At 41.1% G+C, this 19,205-nt stretch overlaps 1 protein-coding gene across 5 annotated transcripts in view; it reads left to right on the top strand.

Annotated features, from left to right (window-relative positions):
* chd5 (chromodomain helicase DNA binding protein 5) overlaps positions 1 to 19,205 on the top strand; it is a 62,223-nt gene that overhangs the window by 19,554 nt on the left and 23,464 nt on the right. For all 5 annotated transcript variants that reach the window (XR_004552165.2, XM_034082889.2, XM_034082888.2 and 2 more), the window contains exons 5-16: positions 2,260 to 2,501; positions 2,591 to 2,703; positions 2,856 to 2,982; positions 4,339 to 4,505; positions 5,274 to 5,492; positions 11,077 to 11,283; positions 11,772 to 11,983; positions 13,666 to 13,797; positions 15,986 to 16,094; positions 16,751 to 16,942; positions 17,992 to 18,192; positions 18,914 to 19,051. Coding sequence is in view for 4 of the 5 variants with exons in the window: in XM_034082889.2 (XP_033938780.1) it covers positions 2,260 to 2,501; positions 2,591 to 2,703; positions 2,856 to 2,982; positions 4,339 to 4,505; positions 5,274 to 5,492; positions 11,077 to 11,283; positions 11,772 to 11,983; positions 13,666 to 13,797; positions 15,986 to 16,094; positions 16,751 to 16,942; positions 17,992 to 18,192; positions 18,914 to 19,051 (2,059 nt within the window). In the remaining variant the exon portion in view is untranslated. The remainder of the gene's footprint in view (positions 1 to 2,259; positions 2,502 to 2,590; positions 2,704 to 2,855; positions 2,983 to 4,338; positions 4,506 to 5,273; positions 5,493 to 11,076; positions 11,284 to 11,771; positions 11,984 to 13,665; positions 13,798 to 15,985; positions 16,095 to 16,750; positions 16,943 to 17,991; positions 18,193 to 18,913; positions 19,052 to 19,205) is intronic.

The raw sequence follows: 19,205 nt of genomic DNA, 5'->3' as shown, positions 1-19,205 counted from the left end.
ATAATATCTTTATTTTTTTCTCTATTTATTTTTTGAATAATCAACAAAACATTTATTTTTTTAGCTTTCTCTGCATTTGGTATTTTTACAATTAAGCCACAATTTATTATTATACTTATTAACTTTGATTTAAGTACCATTTTCAATGCAGATTGTTTTTACAGTTTGGTTATTTGATGGCGCTTTTCCACTGCAGCACGTAGCCCTTTTTTTTGTTTTTCCACCAGGGGTAGTTCCGGCTCAGGGCTACTTTTTCATCTTTTTTTCTGGCCCTCCAAAATCGAGGTTCTTACCAGGCCAACAACCGGGCTGAATATGCTAAACTAGTGATGTAAACGCTCTCGACTGCTGAATGGTCAGAGAGAATCGCTGGCAAGGGGGCTACAACTACAACAAAATCAACATATTTGACCGTGATACTGTTTTTGAGGATTGTCAGAAACCCTCAGTGACACTTCCAACAAAAACTCCACAGTGAGTGAGAGCAGTGTGGCAAGCAAACACTGCTCTTCTGTTTGTGTTAGAGAGCCGGGCTGTCGGTATAAAGACTGCGTCTCACCTGGGGCTATCTGGCTCCACTAAGCCCCGCTCTGACAAAGTGGAGCACGGGCTCCTGCAGAGCCCCTGTGAGCAGTCAGCTGCTTTAGATGCTCTGACAGCTCGGAGGCTCAGGGACTCGCTGCCCTGACCCACTATCTCTCTCAGGTCGGCGTGCCAGACTTCAAGCTGTGGCCCGACAAATCACAAACATGACATATAACACGGGAAACGTAAGGGGCAGAGGGATGTCAGCAAATAAAGTCCCACCAGTGCTGGGGGAAGTGTGAGAATTTAGAATCAGAAACGGTGTATTGGTCCCACAGAGGGGACATCTACTTGTTACAGCAAAGGGGGCAGTACAGATAAAGAGAAAATAAAACAGTGTTTAATTTAAAACATTAATAAGATACAAATCAAATAAGTACACATTCAAGGTATAGGAAAAGATTAAAGAGGAACATATACAAAGGTATAAATGAGCAGCCATATAACACTAGTAAATAGTAAAAGTATACATACATCTGAAAATAACTAACTTTAGCCAAGTACTACTTTTCTTCTTTAATCAAGTATATTCATTTTTGAATACTTTCTGGTTTTACTCCACTTCTATATTGAAGCAAATATCTTCATTTTGACTTCTCTTCCTTTATTTGACAACATTATTTGTTTACAGGTTCATAACATGATGATGACATACTATATAACATACCCAGCAGTATACAGTCATTTTAGTTAGCTTCACCGTAACAAGCTGCACAATTGAAATGATTAACACGTTAATGCATCACTAACTACCATCCAGTAATAAAATAAATACATTATAAAGAAAATGGCCATTCTGCATGATGAGTACTTTTAAGATAAGATAAAACTTTAGTTAATACTGGTTTAAATGTACTATTATAGAAAACAAATACGACAGTATGACGATGTCAGATAATCTGTGTCTCTGCTGGTGAATAATTGTGTTTGTTTTCATGTAACTGTAAGTACTAGTTGCTAAGCAACTGTGATTGACAGACCATCTATTATAGAGTAAGTGGCAGGTAAATAAATAATTTCTCCTCCCTGCTCCATTCCTTCATTGTATGTAAACTGCTCAGGGCAGCACATGTTTAATGAATTGTCTTTGTTTGTGAGTGGAACAAAAAAAAATGCCATATTGTGCTTTTGGGGTTCTCTCTTTCCTGTAGTGTTATATACTGTAGGGTTTTGTGCATGTCAATGGGCTTAAAGGGCTAAAATCCCAAAGTCTCCCCCCACGATTTAACTCCTTTGTTTACTTCCGTGACATAATGACATCACTATGTAACACTCCCGCTTCTATTGGATAGCGCTCCAACACATTGAACATGATAGGCTAAGGGGCGGGACATCTCTATGTGGTTGATCAATCACAACAGAGCCGGCCAGCTAACCAATCAGAGCAGACTGGGCTCTGGTTTCAGACAGAGGGTGAAAAGAGGTGCTGCAGCACAGGCTGCATGAGAAAAATAGTTTTAACATTAAAGCATGTCACAGTAAAGGCACAAAATACAAATATGAACCTGGAAATGATCATATAATGTGCTCTTTAAAAATAAATGCAGGACTTTTTCTAAACTCTGGTATTAATATTTGTACTTAAGTAACATATCCTACTACTTCCACCTATTGTAGAAATTCCATCAACAGGAATGAGGTGAGACATAATGAAGCTGTTGTTGTTTTTCTCAGGCCTCTCATTGCCAAGAAGAACCCGAAGATTCCCATGTCGAAGATGATGACAGTGTTAGGGGCCAAGTGGCGCGAGTTCAGCGCCAACAACCCGTTCAAAGGAGCATCTGCCACCGCTGTGGCTGCCGCTGTGGCTGCCGCCGTGGAAACGGTTACCGTGGCACAGCCGACGTCTGTCAGCAGCAGCCAGCCGAGCGCTCAGCCGGGGCCCATCAAAAAAGCCAAAACCAAAGAGGGAAAGGGTAAGGATGAGTAACCCACCGCTGAACACATATGTTTAGAAATCCTAGTGAGAGTACTGCTGGGTTAACGCTGCGTCTTTGTGTCTCAGGACCCGGAGTGAGGAAGAGGAGCAAGTCTGTGAAGGACCTGAAGAAGAAAGCCAAGCCCAAAAAGACCAAATCAAAGTCGGGCCAAAGTGTGAAGAAGAAGAAAGCGTCCTCGGTACGTTTCTTTCTAGAATCTTCCAATGCTCATCCTCTGCTCTATATTTACAATGGCATCAAAGTGACCAGACTGCGCTCACTTTAAATGTTGGTTTATTTAAATTCCTCGTGTAGCTCTGAGCTCTTTTGTTTGTGTGTGTGTTTTTCCAGAGTGAGGAGGACTTCCTGGAGGAGTCCGACTTTGATGACATCAGCATCCACAGTGCCTCGGTGCTTTCTGATACCTCGGGGGCCGCCACCAAGAAGAAATCCCGACGTGGGCGGAAAAAAAGGAAAAGTATGTTTACTCTCTACACACGCCAAGTTCTGCGCTGTGTTTTCTTCCTTCCAAATTCTCATTTAAATCCCTCAGAACTGTTTGATTATGGGTAACGAGGAAAATTAGATTTTTTTTCTTTTAAGCTTTATTTGTTTTGGGAATGTTTTCCAAAGGCAGAGGATGCTTTTTCTCAGTAGCCTGCCCTCACACCCATAGTCTCACATTTAGAGCAATCTTATCTTATATCTCATCTGCTGGTGATTACAGCTGCATACAAGTGCATTTCTGTGGGAAAATAAACTTGATTTCAAAATTAATTGATTTCAAAATACTACTTTCAATTTCTAAAGCACTAAATTGTTAAAGGCCAAAATACACTTCTGATCTTCTGCTACATTAATCGATAGATCTCATGTCTCTTTGATAAAACATATGTCTGAAACAAACTCCCAGAAGACTGCAGGTCTGTTTCAACTCAGTTCTATTTAATCATGGCTAAAAAAAGGTAAATAAAAAAAAGAATGAGATAATAATAGTAATCCAACCATTCACAACAGATCACCCCCTCAGTAACAGTAAGAAACACATAAGACAAAATTATCGAACTAACATCCCCCTTTATTTGATCTTTTAACACTAGAACCGCCAACCGGTCAATTTTACCCGCAGCTGTTTTTTGATTTTATCTAACCAATAAAATATTCAAGTCTCCCAGTCCGTGACTTTTCCTGAAAGTGTGTTATGTAGCACCCTCTATTCACCAGCGGGTAATATTTACCTCATAGAAAATGCAGCGTAAACATGACGTGTTGCTATAGCAACGCCTTTTGTCCACTGCGGTTCCTTATAGATAGAGAGAGAGATAGAGAGATTTGTACCTAAACAAAACACAAGTCTAACACCAAGCGTTTAAATCAGCACTGGTAGCGATATTTTATACTTCATGCTATCTGCACAAACTAGATCATATGAAAAGCTGAGAGTCCACAGATTCTATTGGTATAAGTTTCATCCCTGAGCGATCAAAACTCACTGTTCTGTATGATAAATAAAAGAACATTGTATCTTGAAAATCAATAGCGGGTACATTTGACCGGTTGACGGTTTTAGGTATACAGCAACCTCTGGCGGTTCTAGTGCAAAAGCTTACCTGAGTTTGCCTCTCTTATATGTCCTGGTAGGGTGTTCAATAGTTTAGAGGCGTAGTGGATAAAAGCGGCTTCACCCATTTTTATATATGTCCTTAATCCTGTCTTATTCTATTTGAACTCTTTTTATTTTCTATTTTCTAGGTTTTGTAATGACTTTTGAAAGTGTACTTAGATATCCTGTTATAAAGTGGCCTTTTCCTTCCTCTCCCTGTACCTGCTGCAGAGGAAGATGGGGACGGCTATGAGACGGACCATCAGGACTACTGTGAGGTTTGCCAGCAGGGGGGGGAGATCATCCTGTGTGACACCTGCCCCCGAGCCTACCACCTGGTGTGTCTGGACCCGGAGCTGGAGAAGGCCCCCGAGGGCAAGTGGAGCTGTCCACACTGTGTGAGTACATTAAAGTTTATATATAAGTATATTCAGGAAGTTATATTATGTATGCAAACAATCAGCTAGTGTATCAGTTTGGTTGGGGCACCAACAGTTAAATTAAATGTGAACACACATGGGGCTTACCAGGTACAGGTCCAGGGGCTTGAAGGGTCAGGGCCCTCTTGGCCTTGACTTACGAAATGTCACTCAAAGAGACATATACCAATTATTTAGAGACTCAAAGTAACCACGAAGGAACTGCATCAACTAAAATGAAATTGTTACAGCTCTAAAATGTAACAATCATATTTTGTGACATCAAATGTTCTTTCACTGTAACTTTTATTCATGAATCTTTGCTTTTAAATGAGTGTTTTTAAATGTCATTTCATAATATGTTTCTTAATGCTCTTAATGTCTTTCATTTTTGTAAAGCACTTTGAATTGCCTTGTGTTGAAATGTGCTATATAAATAAACTTGCCTTGCCTTTCACTTCAAGCCCGGCTCTAGATTGCCGTAAGACAGAAACATCTTCCTCCACCATATACTGATTTAACTTCTCTCTGATTCTTTAATTTTAATATTATTTACAGGCTCAAAAAGGGTATAAGTATCCAATATTTTACACAAATATTGCCAAGACGAGAGACAATATCAACATTTTAAAGTAACTTTTTGAAGCATTGACATGACAAACACTATAAACACTATAAAAGTAATCGGTTTAATTAACAGCGTTTAACCTCCTTCTCCAACCTTCACCACCTGTTCCCCTCTCTCAGGAGAAAGAGGGGATCCAGTGGGAGGCCAAAGACGAGGAGGACGAAGAGGAGGAGCCCGTAGGGGAGGAAGAGGACGACCACCTGGAGTTCTGCAGAGTGTGTAAAGATGGGGGAGAGCTGCTGTGCTGTGACACCTGCCCATCGTCCTACCACATCCACTGCCTCAATCCCCCCCTGCCCGAGATACCCAACGGGGAGTGGCTGTGTCCACGCTGCATGGTGAGCTCTACAGATACTCTTTTTTAATTGTTGTTAAAGGACAGACACAATCATACAATGTTATAGTTGAAGCAGTGTATGTCCTACCATTTTATTCTCCCTTCAGAAGTACCCCGTCTTAATACCTCACTCTTCCCTTCCCATTCTTACCTTGAAAAACCATATACAATTTTAACCCAAACTGACATTGATGAATCAAAACAGAGTAAAAATAGATAAAAAGCTTGTGAGTTCTTTTGTCTGCTTTTTGTATGCCTTGGATGCTTTTTAAAGTAAGATTTTATAATCGTTTGGTTGAAAGTGTTTCGGTTCCTTACAGTTTTTGTTGGTTTATTTATAAAAGAAAGCTTTATACTGTAATTAGTTCAGTCATGAAGGGTGGGTCATGAGCATAAGACCGTGATCGCCAATGCAAGTGGCCGAAATGGTTCTCTGGGGGTGGCTGGCACCTCCCTTAGGGGTAGGTTGAGAAGTTCAGTCATCGAGAAACGGACTCGGACTCCAGTTGAGATGGTTCCGGCACTTAGTAAGGATGCCACCTGGGTCCTTCCTAGGGAGGTGTTTCAGCAGTATCCAGCTGGGAGGAGACCAAGGGGCTGACCCAGGACCAGATGGAGGGATAACGTCTCCACGCTGGCCTGGGAGCACCTTGGAATCCCCCAGTCAGAGCCGGTTGATGTGGGCGGGGAAAGGGAAGTTTGGGCCTCTCTGCTGGAACTGCTTGTTCTGCAACCAGACTTAGATGAGCCGATGAGGAGGGATGGATGGATGGGTGGATTAATGAATGAATGGATGGATGGATGAATGGATGGATGGATGGAACTATGGATGGAACTATGGATGGAACGATGGATGGAACGATGGATGGAACGATGGATGGATGGATAGATGGATGGAAGGAACGATGGATGGAACGATGGATGGATGGATCGATGGATGGAAGGAACGATGGATGGATGGAACGATGGATGGATGGATAGATGGATGGAAGGAACGATGGATGGAACGATGGATGGATGGATAGATGGATGGAAGGAACGATGGATGGATGGAACGATGGAAGGAACGATGGATGGATGAATGGAACGATGTATAGATGGATGGAAGGAACGATGGATGGATGGAATGATGGATGGAACGATGGATGGAACGATGGATGGAATGGATGGATGGAACGATGGATGGAACGATGGATGGATGGATGGAACGATGGATGGATGAATGATGTATTGATTTATTGACTGATGGATGGATAGTTCAAATGGCAATACAAAATTCAAATGGTGGTAAACATATGCTTATTATTTGATTTATTTTATTATTATTTGATTATGTTTTTCGAAGATTTCCTTCTCATGAATCAGTCCCTGGCTTTAATGAATTTTTGTAGCCTTTATTTATACAGGTGAATCTCATTGAGACACAAGGTCTCATTCTCAAGAGAGACCTGTTCAGTGGTAACACCACCACACAAAGTTACAGACAGACGGGACACTAAACACAGAGGCAACAATCAAATAAAACATCGTAAAAAGTTGTCAGATATAGCAGGTGCAAACACCCACAGATGATTTCTCCAGCTTTTTTAAAATGTGTTGGGTGTGATGGGTATCAAACTGGTTCCTGCTGAAGTGTGTTCCAGGTTGAGGGGGCAGAGTATGATATGGCTTTTTTCCCAAGCACCGTGCGTACCGAGGGGACGGACAGAGTGATATCATTTTGAGATCGTAGTCTATAGCTGTACTGTTTGTGTGATATATAAGTGGATATGTAGAGGGGCAGCAGTCCAAGCATAGCAGTATACTGTAGATGAGTTTGTACCAGTGCAGTGATCTGCGCATTGATAGTGATGTCCAGTTGAGTACAGCGTGCAATGGTGTGTGAGGGGTTTACAGTTGGTTATGAACCTCAGAGGCCCATGGTAAACAGCGTCCAGCAGATAAAGGGAGTGAGCCGAGGCGTTCATGTACACAACATCCCAGTAGTCCAAAAGCTGCAAAAATGTGGCAGCTACAAGCCGTTTCCTAGCACTGGTGGAGAAGCAGGCCTTGTTTCTAAAAAAGAATCCCAGTTTTAATTTCAGTTTCCTTAAAGGGAGGAAATCCTCATGACACACATTTTTAAATAATTATTATCCGATAAAACAGACCAGTCTCTGTCAGTCTTTTTATTTATTTTTTAATCCGATGACGTTATCAGTGATTTTAAGCTGATTAATTACCGAAATAACATCAACCCTGTGGGCGGCGCCATTTTGACGAGTCACATGACTTATTTTGACGTGAACTATGCATTTGGTGTCGAGGACAAATTGACGTATGTGCTTTGTTCATGTTGTTTACTCTAGTTACTCTCACAATTCTATTGAAATATGCCTCATTGTATCACGAAACATTGCTAAGAAGAAAGGGCTGTACCCGTCAAATGTACCCACCTTTCATTTATTGGTTCAACCAAATAGGTGTGTTTCACATCCTTCATGGCAACCAGTGCTGTTCTCAATACAGCTTTTTCTAACACCACAGTGTCGAATTCCCTGTGTAAACATATGCAATCCAAGTCGTCTGTGAACAGTTTATTTTCAAGCTCTTCAAGCTCATGACAACATATGTTCATAAGAGGATTGTCCATGGCTACACACCGATCGCAAGTACACCATTCATGTACAGGTCTCCCTACTCGCCCCCCGAAATCAATTGCACGAGTAAAGGGATCGTCTCTAGCAAGATCACCGTGCTGTTCATCCTCATCGTCACTGTCCCTGGATTCCTGACGGTTCTGGCCACTTGGCTGTATGGCTGAATTCCCCCATCCAATCTCTCCACATTGCTCAAACTTCTTCCTCGACTGACGAGTCCGAACTGAAATACTCCGCCATGTTTTCGTCGAATGAGCTGTTCGTGTGTTTACAAAGTGAACGCATAGATGACGTCACAACCTAGTTTTTCGGATCATGTGACTACTGAAAATGGCCAAAATGGCAGCTGCCTGACGGAATATATAGGTTTTGATAAAAAAGAGCTATAAAATCATTATTTACCGGGGAATATCGCTGATTTCTTCAGGGTATGGTTTAAACATAATGTTTCACTAAATACTGAAGTTTTTATTAACTATCTAATGACTGGAGCCTTCCTTTAAGAGATTGTCAATATGAGGTTTAAAGCAGAGGTTTTCATCTACAGTGATGCCTAAGTATCTGTAGGTTTAACTTCAATGGGGTTATGCTGTGCAGACATGATGCAGGGAAGAACAGTTGGTAACTTTTTCATATTTGAAAACAACATGACTTTTGTCTTGTCTGAATTTAACACCAACCTGAGGTGGAACAGATGTGACTGAAAAGTGTCCAAAGCAGACTGCAGACGTTCAAATGCAAGGGCAACAGTGCGAGCACAACAGTATAGAACAGTATCATCTGCATATAGATGTACAGAGGCATTCATATTTTGACCCACATCATTTATATAAATTGTAAAAAGGGTCGGTCCCAAGACCGAACCTTGAGGAACACCTCTGGGCACATTAAGAAAGCTTGAGGAGAGACCGCTGAATTGTACACATTGCTTCTGATTTGAAAGATAGTTTGCAAACCAACCAACAGCTTGGTCGGACTGGCCTATATGGGATAACTTCTGGCATAGAATGCCATGGTCCACATTATCAAATGCCTTGGATAAGTCTATAAAAAGGGCAGCACAGTAGCTCTTTGCGTCCAAGCCTTCAACAATGTCATTCACTACTTTCAAAGCAGCCGTTACTGTACTGTGCTGCTTCCTAAAGCCTGACCGGTGAGGCGATAGAATGTTGTTCAAGCTTAAATATTCTTTGATTTGATCATTCACCAGCCTTTACTTTAGCTAAAATAGAGAGCTTGGAAATTGGTCTGTAATTATTCATCACCATGGGATCACCACCTTTCAATAAGGGGAGAACATTTGCAGTTTTCTAAACATCTGGAATGACATTGTGTGTTATAGAAAGAATAAAAACATGACACAGTGGTTTGGCTATAATATCGGCAGCTAGACGTAAGCGATAAGGGGGGAGATCGTCCGGGCCTGCTGATTTTTTGGGGTCTAGGCCCTTTAGAGCCTTACAAACCTCCCCAACAGAGAAGGGATTGAAGGAGAAAGTGTGGCTGCTGGAGGCATGACTGGTGGTGATGGAGGGGCGTGATTTACCAAAAGATAATGTGTCAAACAAGGAACTGGAGGCAATAAAATGTTTATTAAAACAATTAATCATCTCTGTCTTATTTGACACAGTGATGGAGTCAACAACAATGTTAGGAGGCAGCTCTAAGGAGCGAGAGCTGGCAGAGAGGGATTTTATGGTGTGCCAAAATGTCCTAGGATCGTTTAAACTATCTGTGGTCTGGGATAAGTAAAAATGGCTTTTTTAATGGAAGCAGTACAGCGATTACGCAGTTGACGAAAAATAAGCCAGCCAGCCTCAGAGCCTGTCTTCCTCGCAGCAGCCCAAAGCAAATTCCTCTTGCGTAAGAGGGCTGCCAGATCAGAAGTGAACCAGGGGGTATCACGGCCCTTCACCCTGAGCCGACGAAACGGAGCATGTTTATTAAAAAAATAACTAAAACTGTCATAAAATACTTCCAAGCATGGTCAACATGGGGGATTTTGATGTCCCGAATAGCACCAACTAAACAATGATCACTTAGGTCATTAGCAAAGACCCCGGTTGCAGTATATTCATGGGATCTATTAGTAATTAAAAGATCGATAAGAGATGATTATTTTAGACACCTGGTGTTAAGACGAGTGGGACTTTCAATGACTTGTGTAAAGTTGAGAGACATACAATGAGCTTTAAAATCATCAGACACTGGTGAAAGCCAATCCCAGTTCAAATCACCTACCAGGATGATTTCCTTAAACTGTAGTTGAGATAAAAGCTGCATTAGCGAGGATAAGGTGTCATTTGTAGCAGAAGGGGGCCTATAGCAACCAACAACAGTTAAAAACTGACCACCATTAATTCCAATAATGAGAAACATTTCCAAAACTAATCACATGCGACAACCATCCATTATGTTCATGGCCCAGTGTGGATGTCACACCATCTGTGGTAACCAGCCGCGGGCATAAGGAGTTTGGGTTGCCGATAGCATAGCCGCTAAAACTCCATGCCAAGACAAGGCAGAGGAACACAGGAAAATACGTCATCGTAATAGCCAGAGGAGAAGAGCGGGGCAAGATCCACTCAACGGGTAAGCATAGGCCTACCCGATCTGCCGATGGAAGTGGCACCCGTCCTGGGTAGACAGAGCTCGGACTACTGGCCTTGCAGGGCTCGGTGCCGGCGATGACAGTTGGCAGTAGCCTCCACACGAGCGAAGCCCACTCTGTGTTGCTAGCGTGTTGAACGGGGCTCGGCCTCGCAGGTACTGGTGTGTAGCAGCTGAAGAAGGGAGGCTCTCTTTTCCAATTTTCCTGCAGCTTTTGATTCACAGCGAGGCTTTAGAAAGGAAGTTCGGTACCGGGAAAAGCACCATGAGGCCCCCGGCTCTAAGAATCTGCTACCGATATCTGCCTGTATAATAGCTCCTCTCTTTTTTTCTCAGTGCCCTCCCCTGAAAGGTAAGGTCCAGAAGATTCTGCACTGGACGTGGGGAGAGCCCCCGCTGCCAGCAGAGCCGCCTGAGGGCCCTGACGGCACGCCAGGTGATCCGCTGATCAACCCTCCGCTCAAGGGCCGCGCAGAGCGGGAGTTCTACGTGAAGTGGGCCGGCCTCTCATACTGGCACTGCTCCTGGGTCAGCGAGCTGCAGGTGAGATACCAGAAGTAGGTCCAACTGAAATTAACATTGGGCCAGAGGAATTACAGCACCTGTCCACTTTGCTTAAAGGGGAACACATACAACGAGCCAAGAGAAGTTCCACTGGACCATCGTACAGTTTAATTTAAAATGGTCATAATTGTTCCTTCAGCCATTTTGCTGTCAGTTTTAGAGAAATATAAATGCTCCTTGTTTCACAAATCAAACTATTCTAAACTGCAATTACTTTGATTTAAACCTGACGCGCATTTAATTTAGCTACGTCTGAACAATTGCTTGACTTTAGATTTGGCCCTGGAGAAGTCGTCTTCCATTCCTAATTTATTTTGTATCCATCTTCCTTTATTGAATTCATTCTGGATCTTGAAGTACTTAGTCTTATTACCATGGAAAGTTGATATGTTGCAGTTAAACCTTTTGCTTGAGGTAGTGCTGAATGACACTGAGCAGAATTGATTGTTCTCTCTGGGGTTGTGCAGTTGGAGCTGTATCACGCGGTCATGTATCGGAACTACCAGCGTAAGAACGACATGGACGAACCTCCGCCATTTGACTACGGCTCGGGTGAGGAGGAGCTCAACAACGAGAAGAGGAGGAGCAAAGACCCCCAATACGCTGCGATGGAGGGGCGCTTCTACCGCTACGGCATTAAACCAGAGTGGCTGGTGATGCACCGGATAGTAAACCACAGGTGGCTGCTCACAGTTACACACATTCTTACATCAAACACTGTTTCAGTTTGAGGATAAAGATGTTTATAGACTCAAACATTCTTGAAGGTAAGCTGCTGCTTCAGTTTGATTTGGGCTTGGTGGCTTTCATGTACTATCACATTATAGATAGAGATTATTCCAAATAACACAGCATACCTCAGAATGGGAGATAGAGGTTTAACCCTCCTGTTGTCTTTCATCCATCATAACTTTTTTATTTTACATTCGATTGCATTAAGGCTTCATGATAACCCTCACAGTAGACATTTGAACATATAACATAGCTGATCACCACTTTCATTGAATTCTGGATGATTTAGTCAATCTTTGTAACACCCATGGTGTTCCCGGTCATGACCGCCACAAAGAAAAGGAATTAGTAACCATCCGGATCAGATAAAACACACACACACACACACACACACACACACACACACACACACACACACACACACACACACACACACACACACACACACACACACACACACACACACACACACACACACACACACACACACACACACACACACACACACACACACACACACACACACACACACACACACACACACACACACACACACACACACACACACACACACACACACACACACACACACACACACACACACACACACACACACACACTCTAGATGTGCCCATCCCCCCACATGGATCACACCTGGCACTCACAATACATGTTGAGTGTCTGTTCTTTGTATATTTACTGCAGTTTTTCATGTATACCAGTCTGATACAATATGTACAGTTTGAAAGGGTGTTACATTACATTTGGTGATGATTAATGGTTTTTGTGTTAATGTAATAGCAGTTAAAACAGGTCCGGTCAAATTTGACCGCGAACACCAAAGTAAGGGGGAAAACGAAGACAATAGGAGGGTTAAAAAGACTTCAAATGCATGATGAACAGCACAGAACACTTTTCTGCAAACAGAAAGATGTTTCTATGTGTTTCGATTAAGACCCTGTCATTCATTATTTACAGATACATATTTCAGACGGATTCAGTTTGTCGTGCATCTGCATACCTAAATAATAAGGGCATAGAATAGTACACAATATAAACACAAACCCACCGGTGATTGAAGTTAAAGAGTATATTGTTGCACTTTAATAGACAGAATACTTGCGATTATGTCAGTCTTGCGTATGTATCTAAAGACAATTACATGTGTACTGCTTTTATACTCTCTTTGATCCAAAAGACATTATGACAAACCCATGGTTACATGTCATCCTTATGTCAAATACCATTAACCTCGTCCTATGGGATTTACCACATCTCAACACAACAGAAAGAAAGACAATCAAGGTAGAGAGGTTTTCCTATGAGAAAAACAAAATTATCATCAGCATGGCTTCACACTATTGACTATATCAAATCTGAAGATTACTTCTACAAGTTTATTGTACTATCCTTTTGTTTGACTATAAGAGATATACTCTGAAATCGAATCATACATTAAAAAAGTTCAACTCAAAGTTTGCAGCTACAAGTGCAGCAAGGAAAATAGGTTTTATGTTTTTATATGTAATATGTGTCATCTTCCTTTAACAAAGAGCTTTCATATTGACTAGTTAACAAACCCTCTAAAATCCCTGACTTCTCTTGTTATATGTTCATTCTTTCTTACAGTTTCGATAAGGACGGAGATGTGCATTACCTGATCAGGTGGAGAGACCTGCCCTACGACCAGTGCACCTGGGAGGGGGATGACTTTGACGTCCCGGAATATGAAATTCACAAAGCTTCTTTCTGGGACCACAGGTTGGATAACAATGAGAATGTTAAGAGAGTTAGAGATTGAAACCATAGGTGTTCTTTACCATGCTTTGGTAGTAACAGAAAACATTGATTACATTGAAACTTTGACATAAACCGTCATATGAACATCCAACAACGAATGTTCCTCTGATCCTAACTAAAGTCACATTTAAAATCTTAGCCTTTTTTAACTCTAACATGTGATGTAATTCTGTGTAAATAACAGGGATGCAAACTTGTCACCTTTTGCGGAAATTCGCCGTTTTGAATCCAAAATAGGTCGTTTGTGTGATTCATGTAGATCTGCAATACAAATATGTTTGGGGTATGGGGGGGAGGTCTGGGACCCGGAGTAATCTGCGGCCGCAAACTGCTATGTGCCATCATGACACGCATGGTGTTCTTTTTTTATATATTATAATGAAGCGCGAGCTGTGTGCTCGAGTCTTCCTGCCTGTCGGCTCTGCTCATGGATGTATAATAAGGCTCTGCTGCTCCGCGACGAGTGTCTAGCTTCAGCAGCTACATTACCTACGGGTGCGTTCGTTAATATTAACTGTGTTGTCCGGAGTCACTGTGTTGGACCGCTGGTGAACAGCTGTTAGAACAGGCCGTTCAGGTGTTCAGAGCAGAGCTCCCTGTCGGAGCGGCAGAGCGTGATGTGCACTGAAAAGTTTTTCTGTCGCAATATTATCGTGGAGCAAACTTAACTAGCTAACTAGCATCACTATCTGCTAACGTTAGCTTTAGCCTTCGTTTTCTATTAGTTTTTTTCATAGGCTATAAACGGAGGTGGTATAAGTATATATCTTGTACTTGAGTAAAAGTAGAAGTACCCAGGTCTTGTACTTGAGTTAAAGTAGAAGTACCAGAATGTAGGAACAATCCTGCAATCAAAATGTTCCTCAAATAAAAGTACAAAAGTATTATCATCAAAATATAGTTAAAGTAGCGACAGTAAAAGTAGAAGTACTCAGGTCTTGTACTAGAAGCACCAGAGTGTAGGAATACTCTGTTACAGTAAAAGTACTGCATTCAAAATGTTCTTCAAGTAAAATTATTAAAGTAGCGACAGTAAAAGTAGTCATTGTGCAGATTGGTCCATTTCAGAATAATATATATGATATGTTTTATAATGATTGATCATGAAAGTGTTCTCAAAGCTGGTAAAGGTGCAGCTAGTTCGAATTACTTTGTATACTGCAGGGTAGCTTGTGGATTTACTCCAGGTGGAACTAAAGTCTGATTCAACACTTATTATATTTCACATCATTCATCCACATCCGTGAAGTAACTAAAGGTATTAATACATGTAGTGGAGTAAAAGTACACCATGTATCTCTGAACTGTAGTGGATTAGAAGAACAAAGTAGCAAAAGAAACATTGAAATACTTAAATAAAGTACAAGTATCTCAAAATTGTACCCAAGTATAGTACTTGAGTTTATGAACTTAGTTACTTTACACCAGTGGCCATAAAGATAGAAAGACTAAGCCTTGCACAGAGGCATGAAAATACATTTTCAAAATGCTCAACAGTGCTGCCAAAATGTTAAACTCACTGCTACACAATTAAAATAAATGCTTTTATATATATGTATATTAGATGTGACTCACATGTTGAGTTATTATTAACACTGCTGCTTTAGTTGTTCTGACTGCTAAAATCATCTGTTATTCCTCATTTTAAAGCCGATATTCCGTGGGGTCGGGGGGCTCGGATCCTTGTCACCTTTTTCATACCTGATGAGTTTGCATCCCTGAAATAAGGACTATTGACCATACCATAAAGTCGAGGAAAACTTGTGGTAATGGCTTGGAATGTCATGGACAGGTAATTAGTAAATGTAACAGATTTTATTTTATAGTAACCCTCCCAATAGAAAATGAGGATAACTATAACTATAACTGGAAGTTTTTCCTTGTACGATGTGAGGGTCTAAGGACAGAGGGTGTCGTATTGTCATACTGATATTCTGTACAAACTGTGAAGTCCACTGAGACAAATGTAACATTTGTGATATTGGGCTATATAAATAAACATTGATTGATTGATAACTAGAATGAGATCCCAGCAATTTATAAATAAACAAAGCATATGCTGCTGTTTCCCCTCTGCCCTGATTACTCTCTGTGATGCCCCTCTTTCAGATGTTTGGCTCATCATGTTGCTGCTGCTGTTATTTTCCAGGGAGCAAATACTCGGTGAGGACCAACGCCCCCTGGTGGTGAGAAAAGGAAAGAAACTCAAAGAGGACCATCAAAAGAGGGAGGTCCCTCCTGACGCTCCCATCATAGATGTGAGTTTGGAGATTTACATCCACTTTCATCACAGAAGTCTAATAGGTTGCCTGGTTTATGGAAGACATAGAGTGCTTGTTACAGAAGATCCAAAGTAATTAGGTCAGATGGAATGTATTGATCCTAAATTGGGAAATTGTTCTGTTACAGAAGCATGTTAACAAGGCACATGAGTTAAAAATAAAATAAACAGTTAATATATACATGTCAACGGTATACATATCCATAGATAGAGTATCCAGAGAATACACAATATGAATTACACAGGAAAACTAATTATCATGACTTTTTATAATAATTGTGCTCTACTTTAAATGTCCTATGGAGTATTTCTTTACATTTCTTTACATTGGGGTTAATGTTGCTGTTGATATATTTCTTTACCAAATGCAGCAGTAGCCGGGTTCGTAGGGACTTGGCTTGGGAATCGGATGGTCACTGGTTAAAAAAAAGAAAACTGTTAGCTACAGTAGGGAGGTGCTGGTTCACCCTTTGGGCTCTGCCTAGGTGTCATTGAGCTAGGAATTGAACCCCCAACTGATCCAGAGTGCCAAATCATGGCAGTCCCGTCACTCTTACACCAGTCCATTGAAGCATGCATTTGTGCATGAGTGCACTGATTAATAAAGTATGTCTTGTCTTGTCCTATCTCCAGCCAACCATCAAGTTTGAGCACCAGCCGTGGTACATTAACGCCACGGGGGGCACGCTGCACCCCTACCAGCTGGAGGGTCTGAACTGGCTGCGGTTCTCCTGGGCTCAGGGCACCGACACCATCCTGGCTGATGAGATGGGGCTGGGGAAGACGGTGCAGACCATAGTGTTCCTCTACTCACTCTATAAGGAGGTGAGGGCGTCTGCTTTTACTAAAATCAGATTACACATTCTGCAGTGTAAGAGCACCAATTCCAAAAATATAGACATATTGGACAACAAGATGTCAATTATAAAGACTTGTGTACACTGACTTTTTTATTTTGAATGAGCTTTTATAAGGTAGGTGGATGCAGGAAACAATTTGATCCAAATCCAGCTTAATTTGTATTTTTCAAAGTAATTTCAGCCTTATTATATTTAGAACTTGTGTACTCTTATTTTATTTATTTTAAATAAATGGTTTTACTATCTTTAAATAAATGTTACCCTATTTTTGAAGACATTTCCACTAAACCCATGTCCAGTTTACTAACATTTATTAAATATCCTTACCTTTTTTTGTAATAAATAAATGTAATTTGATTAAACAGCTAGCCATTATTAGTATCTTAATTCTTATTATATTTAAACAAAGCAAACAAAATATTTCCCAAAAATAAAGTATATATATACAGGGTGTCCGCGGGGTCTTAGAAAGTATTAAAAGTTGATAAATCAATTTAGCGAAAATCAAGGCTATTAAAAAGTATTAAAAAGTATCAAACGGCATTTTCCAAGGTATTACATTGTGTAGCTTGTTTTCAATAAGTATATAAATTGTCCAAAGAGGTTGTATTCTAAGTGTGTAGTGTGATTCTGTGTAGTTTATTTATGGCATCCCGTTGGATTTGACGTCATCTGAACAGGACGTCGCACGCTCACTGCTTGATAGCGCGCAAAGGTCCGTTTACGCCGGTTGTTAACATCGTTATGGGGAAATGCAAGTTTGCGTCTAAATGGTTGGAAGATAAGGAGGAAGGACAATCAATACTGTATATAGTCAATGTGAGGTAAAGTGTGTCGCCAAGGTAACCAGTTAAAACTCAAAGTGGCCATGAGGTCTTAAAATGTGTGGAAAGGGTCTTAAAAAAGGTCTTAAAAGGCATTACATTTGACTTCAGGATTCCTGCATATACCCTGATATATTTCCACTGTGCTGCAAAAGTAGTTTGTGTCGTGTTTTCCCCCTCCCTCCCTTAGGGTCACTCGAAGGGGCCCTTCCTGGTGAGTGCGCCCCTCTCCACCATCATCAACTGGGAGAGGGAGTTTGAGATGTGGGCTCCGGACTTCTACGTGTTGACCTACACCGGAGACAAAGACAGCCGGGCGATCATCAGGGACAACGAGTTCACCTTCGAGGACAGCGCCGTGAAGTCCGGACGCAAGGTGTTCCGCATGAAGGTGAACACGCAGCTGTTTCCTACTGGAAGAACATGCAAGAACACTTTTCTCTCCAAAACAATAAAAACACCTGTAAATTGCTTCCTATGTTTTTAAGACCTAAGATGGAGACTGGGGGGTGTTTGTTTGTACATGCATGTGTGAGTGGGGATGCAAAATGATAACTGTTTCTTATTCTTTGTTCTTAATTTTATTAAATAAAAATGATGTAAAATGTTGCAAAGTTGAACCTAGGTAATTCAAAACTCTCACTCAATACAATAATTCATTTTAAGAAAAAACGCAAACAATTATTTTTCATCCAGGATTTGATCTAGGGCTGCACAATTAATCGAAATGTACTATTGTGACATTCAAGTCACAGGAAACAAAAACATCAGTTAAAGGCTAAACAAATTAAATAACATTTCGAATTAAATATTGTAGAGCTAGAGAGGTATCATGGCCTAGAAATTGTATTCTACTGTATTAAAACAAAACGTATTTGTTTTGGTACAGATCTTCCAAAAATATTTAACTATATATTTGAAAGATAATGAGAAACATGATGCAAAAATGATCAATCCACTCAATATCTGACTTGTATTGGATTTGCAATATAAGTCAAAATGATTCGAATAAGCTATTCTTTCCAAATTGTACAGCCCTAATTTGATACCAAACATAAATGTGTCAAACTTACATTCTGTTGCTGCTCTTCTCTTCCTCCGTCCCCTCGCAGAAAGACACTCCCATCAAGTTCCACGTGCTGCTGACCTCTTACGAGCTGATCACCATCGATCAGGCCATCCTGGGCTCCATCACCTGGGCCTGCCTGGTGGTGGACGAGGCCCACCGACTGAAGAACAACCAATCAAAGGTAAGACGGCGTTTCTGGCACTGTTTCGGAAACAGCAAGAATATTATCAGGGTCGCAAAACAACAGGAAAGCAGCTGGGGCACGGACAGATATGAGGAGGAAATGTTTGTGCATGAACTTATCCATGACATAAAAAGGCTGACAGAACATGTGT

This window comes from Pseudochaenichthys georgianus, chromosome 5 (genome assembly GCF_902827115.2).
Source record: "Pseudochaenichthys georgianus chromosome 5, fPseGeo1.2, whole genome shotgun sequence".
Taxonomy (NCBI): domain Eukaryota; kingdom Metazoa; phylum Chordata; class Actinopteri; order Perciformes; family Channichthyidae; genus Pseudochaenichthys; species Pseudochaenichthys georgianus.
This window is presented reverse-complemented; position numbering and strand designations above follow the sequence as displayed.